This window comes from Antennarius striatus, chromosome 11 (genome assembly GCF_040054535.1).
Source record: "Antennarius striatus isolate MH-2024 chromosome 11, ASM4005453v1, whole genome shotgun sequence".
NCBI lineage: Eukaryota > Metazoa > Chordata > Actinopteri > Lophiiformes > Antennariidae > Antennarius > Antennarius striatus.
In genome coordinates, this window is record NC_090786.1 from 17593716 (window position 1) to 17607227 (window position 13512).

At 43.1% G+C, this 13512-nt stretch overlaps 1 protein-coding gene across 5 annotated transcripts in view; it reads left to right on the forward strand.

The window, feature by feature from the left end:
* The window catches only part of arid4b (AT-rich interaction domain 4B), a 44864-nt gene that overhangs the window by 21876 nt on the left and 9476 nt on the right, over nt 1-13512 (forward strand). For all 5 annotated transcript variants that reach the window (XM_068328276.1, XM_068328273.1, XM_068328277.1 and 2 more), the window contains exons 5-15: nt 159-249; nt 1154-1233; nt 1498-1589; nt 3970-4111; nt 5251-5330; nt 9596-9672; nt 10768-10916; nt 11018-11090; nt 12777-12871; nt 12984-13081; nt 13250-13445. In XM_068328276.1, the coding sequence (XP_068184377.1) occupies nt 159-249; nt 1154-1233; nt 1498-1589; nt 3970-4111; nt 5251-5330; nt 9596-9672; nt 10768-10916; nt 11018-11090; nt 12777-12871; nt 12984-13081; nt 13250-13445 (1173 nt within the window). The remainder of the gene's footprint in view (nt 1-158; nt 250-1153; nt 1234-1497; nt 1590-3969; nt 4112-5250; nt 5331-9595; nt 9673-10767; nt 10917-11017; nt 11091-12776; nt 12872-12983; nt 13082-13249; nt 13446-13512) is intronic.

A 13512-nucleotide genomic window follows, 5' to 3' on the forward strand; every position in this document is an offset into this window, starting at 1 on the left:
GTTGCAAAGCTAGCTGAGAAGTGAAGCGCTGGCCCTGCAATTCAATGTTAAATCAATTATGATTCCCGTAGCAGCGTGGTTACCTCATTACTCTGAATTAGATTTATCATTAGTGGCATATTAGGATGCATAATAACAGCAGTGTGTCTGTCCCTCAGGTGGGGGCTGTGGTAGAGGTGAAAAATCAGGATGGAGTCTACCAGGAGGCCACGATCAATAAGCTGACTGATGCCAGTATATATACCGTTGGTAGGTCAATGAGAGCACACAGAGAGCTGTTCATCCTGTCAGGAGGATTCCAAAGGGTTTAACTGTTTTATTCTCATGTGACTAGATTTCAAGTTACTGCACAATCCGTCATCACTTGATTCCGCAGAAAAATTAAATACATAGATGAGAAGTTTCCTGTTAAGCCATTATGCACCAAACTGTTATGATTTATGCAATTTTTAACTGTTTAAAAAAAATCACTCAACTACACATTTATGATATCACAACGTGCATAGAACTCTAATTACTGAAGTTATGGTCATAATGAACTCCTGAATCCTCTTAATTAAAAACAGACTATAGTATATTATAATGGATTTTATTAACGTTGGTGTGGAACAAAATAAGGATATTATAAGCAGCACAGACAGCAGTGAAGCTAGGGGTTATATTTATTATGGATTAATGGTGAGATCATCTGCTTTATATTATTTAAGTTTGAATGATGTAAAGGGACATCCTCAGTTTGTCCAAAATCAAAGATATGGATTTTATAACTAAGAGACATTTTCAGACACTTTCCTCGATGGAGTAATGACGTTAGCACATCTGTTTAAGAAATTTTACTACGGAAAGTAATAAGATGTTTTCAGCGTTCATGTTTTTGATGATTGTTTAGGTTAGGTAATGTCAGTTAATGCACAAATAAGCGAAACGTTCTTGAAGGATCCCGCTCTGAAGGAGTCCTTGGAGCTCTTAGATGTGACTGTAGCTGCAGCTCCGGGATCTGTGTGAGCCTCACAATTCAAACACAATTAGTTCTGGAGCTCACAAATCAAACACAGGTTTGGTACCAGAGACGGGGTTTGTCTGGGCGTGTTTGTGTGTCAGTGGACTCCTGGCCAACAGATGGCAGCTTACAGTTTGTCTCTCATGTCCGCAGTGTTTGACGACGGCGACGAGAAGACCCTGAGGCGTTCCTCGCTCTGCCTGAAGGGAGCGCGTCACTTTGCAGAGAGCGAGGTGAGCGTTCATGACGGCCCGGTTTCATTGTAGTTGATGTCTTTTTGTTCAGTCACACCAGCAGATTCACGTCTCCACTCAGCCCTTTAGATGAAGTCGCTGCTTCTGAGTGGACCCGTGCCAAAAATCCCTCCCTTTTCACTTGATGAATTCTTGATGAAAGGAAATTCCTCTAGCTTGAGATGATGAATCTTTTTGTCCTGGCATTCATCATTGGAGACGGTGGCACTGAGGCTCTTTTCTGCCGTTTTTCCTCCCCTGCAGACACTCGACAGACTCCCCCTCACCAACCCCGAGCACTTTGGCACACCCGTCATCGGCAAGAAGGGCAACCGCGGCCGGCGATCAAACCCAGTGTGAGTATTGCCCAGTGTGAGGATTGTGATGCTGGTGTTGAGGGATTTTCTTCACCCCCCCACCATCTCCTGACAGGAGTTGATATGAAAAATTTACTCTCATCCATCCCCCTCATAAACAGCCCTGGAGGCCCTGAGTGGAGAAGCTCCCCGCCTCCCCCCAGCATCTTAATCGCGCCGGGCGTCTGTGCGTCCCTGGGAGCGCAGCGTGGTCCTGCTTAATATGATCAGATATTATCACGTCTTCTCTCTGCCTTCATTGACTCAAATGTTCCAGGAGTAGTCTATGCTCTCATGTGCCGTCTCCTGGAAGACTGCAGATGTTTCATGCTGGGGGCTCATTGGTGCTGAGTATAATTGCGCTTCTTCTCCCGTTATAAAGAGGACACTGCTACATAATCTCATTTTCTGTCACTGAGAGGAAAGTCAATATTTCTCCAAACATTGGTGATAGTGACTCAGAACGGTCCCAGCTGCACATCAGCACCTCTGACCTTCCTGTGCACCATTAGCGTCTTAAGCCCTCAGTTACAAGGACTGACAATGGAGATTAGATTTACATGTTGATTACGAGATGTAGTGTGGTTTCTCCTTCTATTGAAAGACAAGTTTGACATTTGTCTCTTCTGTTACTGCTGTCATGTCTGAAGGAACATGTGAAGCTACAGCCGACAGGTGATTAGCCTAACTTAGCCTAATGACTGTGTCCAAAAATAAAACAAATCTGATGACCATGGGTGTATCCTGTTTGTTCCTCTGGGGGTTCTGAGGAACCAGCAGAAGCTGGCGCTCCTGTGAGCGGTTGTGTGTTGCTTAAAGACGGGCCGGCTTGCAGTTGCCTCCTTCTCTTAGTCGTTTCACTCGGCTAGGCAGCGTTGTTCGTGTTTATCACACACTTCAGAGCGGCGCTGGTGTTCTCCTTTGTGACAAGACAGCGAGTTGAACGTGCTCGCCAACACGTCAGACTATTTATTTTAATCGCTATCTTTAAAATGCAGGTAACTGTCAAGCATTTTCTGTTGCAGCAGTCGTTATACGAGCAGCAATCTGCTTCCTACATGAATTACAATCACTCATCCATTAAATAGATCTGATTCTCAGTGGCGTTGTTGTTGTTTTTAATGTAGTAGTAGCAGCAGCCTGGCTGATTTACTACTCTTAATTCGTGCCAGACAGTTTGTGTGTGTGTGTGTGTGCGTGCGTGCATGTGTGTGTGTACATAGAGTAGTGCTCAGGCTTAGTGAGGCATACAAGCAGGATGGATCTATTTCCTTGCTGGAGCTGCCTGCACCATCACTCAGAGACGTGGCCGCCTGTCTGCTGGTCGGGGCGTCATCCTGAGCATCATGTGATTGTCCATCAGCTCGCCAGCAGAGCAGGCCGTGTGTTTTTAATGCACTACGTAATGAGAACAGAAAGTTTGTGCACGGTGTTTCTGCCACGGTGGATTGTTTTAATGTTTTCTAAATGAGCAGCAGTTAAATGGAGAGTGTTAGTTTGCACCAACCAATTTCACTTTAATAGCTGGATTATAAATCGCATTGAATTAATATAAAATGGTGATATGTTTGGATGTAACCAGAGTACTCATCTTTTAAAGGCTCTAATAATTAAATCTTATTATCTTTTGGGAACATGAAGCTAAAGATGGAATGACCAAATTTCATTCCTTGTTCTCAACAAGGAATTTGTTTCATGTTTGGGGGGCTGCATCATTTTTTCTATTTACTGGTTAAATATTTATTAAAAAATAAATATTTAACCAGTAAATATTTATTAAAAATAATCAACCGAGATAAGTTTAGAGAACTTGTTTTTAACATAACCCTATCCCACAATGGTTAAGAAAAACTTCTATATCCAGATAATGATTAGATCACCACCAAAGTCTAGTGGCTTGTTCCTTTGTCTATACTTAACCTCAACAAAAAACTCAGTTAGAATCCATTCATAGCTTTTTCATAACAGTCTGACTAACCAATGTGCCCTTGGTGGAAGGAATTAACATTTTAAATCAAATCAAGATGGACAAGCTGGCTTTCAGCCAGGTTTGGGTGAGTGGAAGGTTCCATCAAGTCCATCACAGCTAAACCTGGAGATCAGTCGTCACTTAAAGAGACCTTAGGAACATGACAGTTAAAGCTACAGGGAATAAAAATCAACCAGTCCTTCAAAAATCAATCCGAAAGATCTGACACCTTAACGGTTCATAAACTAAAAATAACTATCTGATAAAATAACTATCTGTGCTAGCAACCAAAGATAGATTAAAAAAAAAAAAACAGCTGGTGTCGAAGCTTCTTTTTAGACAACTCACACATGATTGGAGTTCACTGCTGTTCATGACATGTGCTTAGTAAACTGTCCTTTCTCTGTACAGCCAAGAAGAAGAGTTGTCTTCATCATCCAGTGAAGAAGAAGAGAGTGATCAGCGGCAGAATGAGGACCTGTTCGGTAAAGTGGTCTGTGTGGAGGGGGTTGCCACCGGGGACAAAAAGAAGACAACGTGGTATCCCGCTCTGGTGAGCTCACAGCCTCTTTTCCCCTTTGCTCCAGTCCCCCAGAACCCTAGACACATTTCATCTGTGTCACCTGTTTGTGCAACCGCAGCCCGGATTATTTTAGTTTGTAGGGATTTACCCACAGTGGAGGATATGCTGTTGCAGTTAGCTGATGTCTGTACGTGCTTAAGGCAAACTTTAACAATGTCTGACTGACTTGTTTAGGTGGATGGATTCAAGACAGCAGATCGGCTCACCTCTTATTTTGTGAGGGAAACACATTCTTCCTGATTTGTTCAACAATGCACAAACACTGGTTTGATGGGGGTTTTTCCCCTCCCAATGTGTTTCATTCCACCCACCCTCAGCTCTCAGCCGCTGCCTGGGCACAATGCAGTGTTGACAGGCTTTGCTTGTTTATGTAAGTGTTACAAGTAGAACAGGGAGAATGGGAGAGGGTGGAGGAAGCTGTCCCTTTAACTGCAGTGTCAACAGGGCCCCACCTCCAGGGTTTGTTGTTCTTGGCCTGCTGCAGGCTGAACTCCATGCTGCCTCCCTGTGGAAGCCCGTGGAAGCACACATATAGAAGTCTGTCCTTGTTTACTGTGTCGGTATGGCAGAGGGGTGGAGTGATGCTCCGGTGGATGCCTCATGTAACAGACGACACACCGGTTAAACTAGCTAAACTAAACTAAAATAAGAGTAGGAAACAATACATCTCCGTTTGCAAGCTGGCTGCTTTTTATATGTACTTTTGCAGAACAAACATAAGCCACCGTGTCTAACGAGAGCGTCCACCCTGCCATTCTGTCGGCGTGTTGTTTATACACGCAGAAGGAACTGGTGGAGCTGAGATCTCCATGTCGACATCCGTTTCGGTTCGGCTCTGGCATTGGAACGACTCCCACTATTGTGCTGCTGAACTCAGTGAGCGGCAGCAGCTCATGCCCCGTGTGGCCACACACTCCTCACACACCTCCCTTCGGCTGCACTCCTCTGATTAGCCTTGTCTTGTTAGCTTTCATTTCATAGGCAGCGTATTTTGTAATCCATCACTGTGGCCTTTTGCCGGAGCTGCTTTAGTCACGGTCCTGTACTCTGACACAGCGCCTCATCTCATCTGTCAACTGTCTCCCTTTATTTATTTTTTTTGGAATAAGGTCATCTCCCCGGACTGCCATGAAGACGTGACTCTGAAGAAGGACAACATCTTTGTTCGTTCTTTCAAGGATGGAAAATTGTGAGTTGTCACTAATTTTTATTATCGTTTGATGCGTAAAGTTGATAAAATACGACACAAAGAGAATGAGCACTAAGGATTGAGCTTTTAAGAAGCTGTGATAAGTAAGTGTTTCTATGTGTTCTTTCATTTTCTGAAACTCAGTTACACAAGCAATCATTTAGCACTAGTGTAAAAAATCCTCATGGAGAATATTGGTTTTAAATGATTCGATATTTGTAATAACCCTCCAGAACACTCAGTGCTTTATATAGTAACAGATATCTCTGATATTATCAGTCATTTTCTGTGTTTGTATTCGATCTAATGTAGTTTGAACTTCACATTCAGTTCAAATCTCTGCATGATCTCTGGATTTAATGGGGTTCTGTCAGAGTCGACGAAATACTTTTGCAGGTTTACAAAAAAATGAAAATGTCAAACAGAAATTATTTCTAGCTTTTAATAAATCTAGTCTCTCAATGAGACATAAACCACTTTGTGCTTTCCCTGGCAGTGTTGGATTGTGTTGTTGTTTCTGATGTCATGTTTTTGGTAGTGTTTGTTTGTTTGTTTGTTGTTTGTTTACTCAAAAAGATATGAACAGACTTGATTAATTTGTTTTAAGAGGTTAGGGTATGAACAAAGGAGTAATGAACTATATTTTGTTGGTGATTGGAATCAGTGTTGAACTTTATTGCAGAGGCTTTAGGGGCTGCGTTGTCGGGATTTGTCTTAATGGACTCCCACTTGGTGCTGATGCCGGGGTCCATTCCACATCGTTCAGCTAGAACATTAAAGTGATTTTACTGTTCCACAGTTTAGACACTTGAGCTTGGAAACATCAGAGCGTTTCTTCAGTTCATTCTGCCTTCAGTTCATTCATTTTCCTAAGTTTCCTCATCTTGTTGTGATCGGGTCACTGCCGACATTGGCCCCATGTCAGACTCAATCATCTAGAAAGGACTTGTGCCACTTTCTATTGATCAAGATATGCTCAGCCTGGTTAACAGTGGACCCATCAGGAGCGTTCCATATGTCTTACGAGGCTTGATTTGATTAAACCAGGGCCGCCTTGTGCTGTTGTGCCATTCTAGTTTGTTTTAAGGCTGCTACTTACCTTTGAAGTGAGATAGTGTAGCTTCCCTGCTGTCTGTCCTGGATCCACACGGCAAATCTATTTCATGTGTGGGAAAGAGCAGCAAGCCCTTGCAGGAGTCTGCTCTCTGCTGGTGGTCTGTTACTGTAGTCTCTCTGCATGTTGCTGAAAACATGGCACACACTCCACATAAATTCATCTGGCATTTGCTCGCTGTGAAAGAGTCTACATCTTTTTCCATCTGAATTCCACTGATGACAGAACAGCCTTGAGCCGACATTCCTTAAGAGACACTCTGTGTAATCAGCATGAGCCTTAATCTGCAGCAGAGAGACTGTTAAAAAAAAAACCCCATTATCACTTCCTTTGGAAAGAAGTTGAATGGTAGAGTTGATGAGAGGGATAAGATGTGATAAATCAGAGAATAACTGGAAATCATACAATAAGGAAGAGTTTCCTGCGACACCCTGTGATGGCTTTATTTCCAAATGAAATCCCAGCGCAGCACTTATCCTCTCTGTTCTGTCCACATTTCATTTCACTCACTGAAATCAGCATCTATTTCACAGTTAATGAGATTTTTAATATTTGATTCCCTCTAATCGCTTTTGACTTTAAGTGTAAGGAATAACAAGGAAAATGGACATTATTGCTCCACCAGATACCTCCACCATTCCTTCATCATATATTACAGTTTAGTGATCACAGAGAGGAACGATCCCTACATTTTTTAGGCAGAGCCGTTTATAAAGCTGCACTGATCTCACAGTATGATAAAAACATTTTACTCAGGCGTTGACCCTCATTTCACACCGTCTGAACCCTCTTGTTAGTGATGCTCCAGTTGTTACAGTGCTACACTATTTCCTGCAGTACATTTGAACTTTTCCATGCTTTCACAACACACCTGCCCCATTGTGTGTTTTTTCATCATTTATGTCAGCTTCTCTCCTTATTATGGCAGAGTTATTCTAACTTGCGGCTGTCTGCGTGATTTGTTCTTTGAAAGGGGGTCACATCCTGAAGCCATGTGACCTCTTGTGTGCGGCCCCGGGGTCAACGTGTTTGCTGCAGAGAGTTTAGCATTGTCTGGGCTCATCATTCACTGTGGCTTTAGGAAAAAAAAAGAAAAAGAATGGCTTTGAAGAACATTTTTCAGGGAGGAAAGTCATAACTAGATGGGAGATTGGAGTTTTCAGCCAGTGGTTATCCTTAAATAGCCAGAAATGGTTACCAGAGTAAGAGTGGGAACAGAAGCTGTTTGCTTGTGCTAATTCAAACGCAGTAACGACGTCTGTGAAGGTTCTCGTTCATCCAGGTCATGGTTATCCAAAAGGGTTTAAATCAATCCACTGGACGTGTAGAAAGTTCCTTGACGATGTTTCACCTCTCAAGGCGTCTTCAGTTGTGATGGTGGTTGGTGTTGCCTCAGCTTCTAACCCAGGGGTGATCAAATGTTTTGACTGGTGGACCAGAAAATAATATATAAAATCAAGTAAATAAAAGGTTTTTGCCTTTAACCGACAGGAAAGAATACATATGCGAGGCTTAATGTAAAAAAAATGTTGTACAACTGAATTTATTTCATAAAGTTAATTACGTAGTTTAGACAAGTTTAGCAGGCCGGATTATAAATGCCTGTTCTGACCTTTGTGACGGTTAGTCGATGCTAGTCATACTCATTCACATTGGTAATGATGGTTATTAGCATGAACAGATTACCAAAATAATGTTAGTGACATGAACACTGATGAGATTGTTTTCAAAACTCGCCAAAAGAACTACTCAGCAGATGGACTCATGTGAAGCGGTTCACGCTAATGACCACCGTTAACAGACGAGGGCTGAACCACTACTTTGAAATTCGTAATCCGACGACTATTGAAACTCTCTGGCACTCCAAAGCTGTTGAAGTCAATCCACTGGACGCTAAGAAAGTTCTTGAAGACGTTTCGTCTCTCATTCAAGAGATTTCTTCTGTTCTGAAGGTGGCTGATCTTGTCCCAGCTTATATAACCCTGTTGGGGTTGTGGTCAGTGCTATTCACATTCGAACGACCGTCGTTGAAACGACCGTCTGGCTCCTCAACAATTGTTGGTGGGGGTGTCAAAGGGAGTCGCTGAAATGTGAGTTTCACCTTTGTATGCTAATGAGGGTCATTACCATGAGAGACATCTTCTTGGCACTCCCAACGACCATCGTTGGGGCAGCAAGGCTGGTCCTGGCAGCGATGGTTGGAACATGAATAACACTGACCACACGTCAAGGGTTAAAAGCTGCTAGAACAGAAGAGGCCTCTTAGATGAGAGGGGAAACGTCTCCAAGGAACTTTCTACAAGTCCAGTGGATTCAATGTAAGTAAGGATACACTCGCTCTCAGCTAGAAAATTCTGGATGCTTGTTTTGTTTGGTTCGATTAATGATATATTGAATATTTCAGAGATTTGTAGTAATAGATGTGCCAGTAAAAGACTTAATCTGGGCTGTGAGCTGCATAGCTAAATATCTTCTGTAACAATATATAGATATATTCATATATTTCTTTGTTTAGCTGGCAAAAGAAGCGCATTGTAATATTTTGAAGACTCTCGATGCGTCACGAAATGTTCTCTATGCTGTATATTCATGAACACTAGAAAACAATGTGACATCTGTGATCCTCCTGCTTACAGCTTCAAACATCAGATAAAATATTTATCGTCTCCAAAATGTTTTGGTTCTAAACTTGAACATGCTAACTTGTTCAATTAAAATCGGGAGCATTGTAAACCTAATCCCAGCAAGAGCTGCTAATAAATGAAGGTATTTTTTCTGTGAGCTTCAATTCACTCCTTGACAAATCTAGTGATTGGATCAGCTCAGCAGCAGACTTTCCAAGCCTCTGACGCTTCCAGTTTACAAGCTAGGCTGATCCATCTATTGCCAGCCCATAGTCCAGCCGCTGTCCAGATAACGACGGGGTGAAAATCCACTTGTGTCTGCTTGGGATCCCTGTTTGTTGTTGCTCAGCAAACAATTCAGGCTGCAGTATCCTCCCCCTGAAGTCTTGTTTTAATGAACAAGACTTCAGGGTTATGGGCTACCTGCATGCTCACATTTATTTTAGCAGTCGAATCTTGGTGTGCCAAAACTGTTCTGTCCACTTCACGTCAGTGCATGTCTTAATAAGAGCCGCTGTGTTTTACAGCTACACTGTGCTGCGTAAGGACGTCCGCGAGATGAACAGCTCTTGTCCTCCCAAAGCCGACGCAGGGCTCAAGCCAGGTGAGTCTGAAGCGATCCTGTCAGAGTCAGATCTGTCCAATCAGATCGTCCCATTCAGGCCCTGACATCTGTGGGCTGACAAGACGCACAGAGGAGGTCGCAGGGAAACAAACTGAGGAAAGAGAAGTTTTGTTTTTGTTCTCTGGAATGCAGTGGCGGAGCTCATGTCTATTTTTATTTGAAGTCCTCACCATCTTTTTTTTTTTTTTAAATATATATAGAGTGCCCCCATTTTCTTGGTGCAGAGCTTTGATTCTTTAGTATTACAGCGAGGAAACAGCTCTGCAGAAGCAGTCTTGATAAGTACAGGTGGTTGACTCACACCTGATATTTATCACATCACAGAGCGACTGCTCAGGAGGCTAGATGCTACTTAAACCCACCCCTGAAACTGAAGCTACATCCTTCTGCTGCTCTGTGTCACCGCAAATACTCCTACACTCCAAAGCTGCTTCCCACCGTTGCTGCTCCTCTGCATGTTCAATCAGAATGTATTTTCAGTGCTGTCCTGTTCTTATGTATGTGATTGTATTATTTTGGGTGTGAAGAAACCAACGACACTTGTAGAAATGCGTTTTGACAGCCGTTACCAATCGTCGGTTAGTATTTTGCCTGAAGCAGCACCGGTTTTCATTCAGTAAAATTCACTGCTGGATTGCTTCAAGGATTCATTTTCCTTGTTGTCACTCCCCGTGTGAGATATAAATATCAGCCCAATTGGAAATGGCTGTTCGTGTCTTATTTCATATTCATTCAGCATGAAAATTGCTCTATCTGCAAATTGATTGAATTTTCTTACACATCAGGAATCCCTAAAAAAGATCCTGTCCCTGGGTGAACCATCTGATAAGCGCATTGTCTTTTGGACTGCTATGACAGGAAGTGCCTGGAACCTTTTACCAAAATGATCATAAAGTGTGTTCTGTCATTGTCTTACCTGTAGATGAATCACAAATGTAAAATAAATAATTCACTGTTTGCTCGGGACCCCTTGAAATGCCTTTAGCATTGGGGCTTCCTGGATCCTGGAGTCAGACGAAATGAACAGCATCTCTAAGATGGCTAACATTTATTATTATTGTCTGTGTCTGACAGCTCTGGATGCAGCTTTGGAGTTCCAGCAGCAGTTTCTCGTGCCCAGCACCTGGAAGACAGAAGTGAGAGAAGACAGCTCTAGCAGCGAGGACGACGATGAGGATGAAGACGAAGAGCAGGAAGAAGACGCGAGCGGTGAAGAGGAGGAGGTAAAGGCAGAGCTCAGCACATGTTCCTCATTCCTACAAGCTTGCGAGCAAAAAAAACAAACAAAAAAAGTTCCTCAAAATGTGTTGTTTCCTGTCCGCAGGAGGAAGTGGAGCCGTTTCCAGAGGAGCGGGAGAGCTTTCTGCAGCAGCTGTACAAGTTCATGGAAGACAGAGGTGTGAGCCCCATGTGGTCAGACTGTCTACAGGGTTTACCTCAGGGGCTTCTAAGAGTCAGTCAACAAAAGTTGTTCCCAGGACAGCTTCGGTTGTGTTTTTAAAATGAACCACAAGTGCAAGTCCTTGATAACGACATCTCCTGACTGCTACAGTTCAGAGCCTCATCCAGACTTTACATATAAACATGTCTTGGTCCGTTAAGCCCCAGCACTTCCATCCACAATGGGCACATGTACAATATTTTCTGCACTATAAGGCGCACCTAAAAGCCTTTAATTTTCTGAAAAGCCAACAGTGCACCTTATGATCCATGGTGCCTTATATATGGAAAAAGTTTTAAAATAGGCCATTCATTGAAGGTGCACCTTATAGTGCGAAAAATACTGTAATTATTTATACATTAGTGTTACACAACCAGTAGCACATGGGTACAACACTCAGTAGTATGGATACTTTGTCTTGTAATGGTTTATGCCAGGGGTCTCAGGTTCAGATCCCACTGAGAGTCTCTCTGTCAGGAGTTCTCCACATGTCTCTGGGTCCATCCCACTAAAAACATTCACTACAGGTGAACTAAATTGATCATAGGTATGAAGGAGGGTGAAAGGACAAACCCAGGTTGTCGCTGTAGTGGGGAAATGGTTCTCAACACGCTTACATAAACATTTTGGTCATGTTTCCTCCACCTATGGTATCTGTGGGACGCGTTCCATTTCTTCCTCCACAGTGAGGATGAAGACGAGTCTTGATGTCATGATGTTCTGGTTCCTCCTCAGGGCCGTGAACCCCATAAATACAAGTTCCAAACCAAATCACACCAACTGAAGGTTTATCTCAGAGAGATGAGGGGAGGAACCCAGAGATCTGAGGTTTTAGGATCAAATCCCACCCTCTGGTTTTAGATTTTCTCCCGAGTGTTGTGAATAATGAATACATCCAACCAGCCTCAGTGGGATGATCCATAGGCATCAAGGTTGTTTGAGAGTGTTGGTTCAAGTCCCAATGTCTGCATGTTCTTTAAGTTCTTCAGTCAAATGAAAATGAAATACTCAAAGATGCACTTCAATGTGTGGGATCAGATAGCTCATCCTGTTAAGGTGCTGAGAATGTGCAGACATTATAGGTTCAAATCTCACTCGTCCCATCATTTTTCAGGCTGTTTCCTCAATGGCAAAGACAAATACACACAGAGAAAAGGTCTGAGTGTGAAGGAACCAGTAGCGTGGTGGGCTAGTTCCAACAACTCGCTGCTGGTTCTGGATCAAATCAGTCCCACGGTAGCAGGAGAGATACAGAGGGAGGGGGTTATGACGCCTCAAATCAGAAGCTGCTGATATTTTACTGCTATCATGAATGTGAAGTAACATCTAGTAGTAGACTGAATGAACAGGATGTAAAGAAACAGCTTCTATCACTTTTCTGGGATATTAACATAAAAGTCATGAAATAAATGATAACTATTAATGAAATAGAGAACACTATTTATGAAATAGATAATAACCAACAAAGTGATATGGGGGGGGGGCTTTTTCTGGTAATGTTCAGAGACCATGCCAGATGTGGAGGCAGGCTGTGTTCAAGGCCTTAGTTTGGAGATCGCTGGTTAATGCTGATAGTACTTACATTCTCTAGCTTGTGTTTTCACTGCTTGTAATTAGAGTGTCTCGTTCCACTTCTTTTCAGGGACGCCCATCAACAAACGGCCTGTTCTGGGCTACAGGAACCTGAACCTGTTCAAGCTCTACAGGCTGGTGCACAAACTGGGAGGCTTTGACAACGTCAGTGTCTTTAAAGTGATCCGGAGCGATTTGTCTCCGTGTCGACCGACTCTTGGACACACTCGTGACTCATCGACTGACTCTGTCTTCATCTGTGTCCTTGTTTGAGCAGATTGAAAGCGGCTCTGTGTGGAAACAAGTCTATCAGGATCTTGGCATCCCTGTACTCAACTCCGCTGCTGGCTACAACGTTAAATGTGCTTACCGCAAGTACGTACGGATGCTAACTCTACGGCTTTAAGCATTTGTATTAAACTCCTTCAGCTTTTGTTTCTGTAATTTTTTTATCAAGACTGAGAAGTTGTTGGTAGTCTAGATAGTTGAGGAGGACTGGACAGACCTTTTGGGATATCTGATGAGAAATATTTTATCATTCAGGTACTTGTATGGATTTGAGGAATACTGCACCTCCACCGCCATCACCTTCAGGATGGACCTCCCTTTGAAGCAGGGCCCTAAGGGGGAGGTTAAGTCTGAGGGGGGCGCGGGAACAACTGCCACATCCTCTGTCTCTGAGGAGCAGAAAACCCTTCCGGATGGAGAACCTGTTAGCGCCCAGTCGATGATCTGCAAGGTAGATTCTCCTAAAAACTGTTTCAAGTCTTTGTCTTTTTTCCTGGTGGTATACACTTAGCCATGAC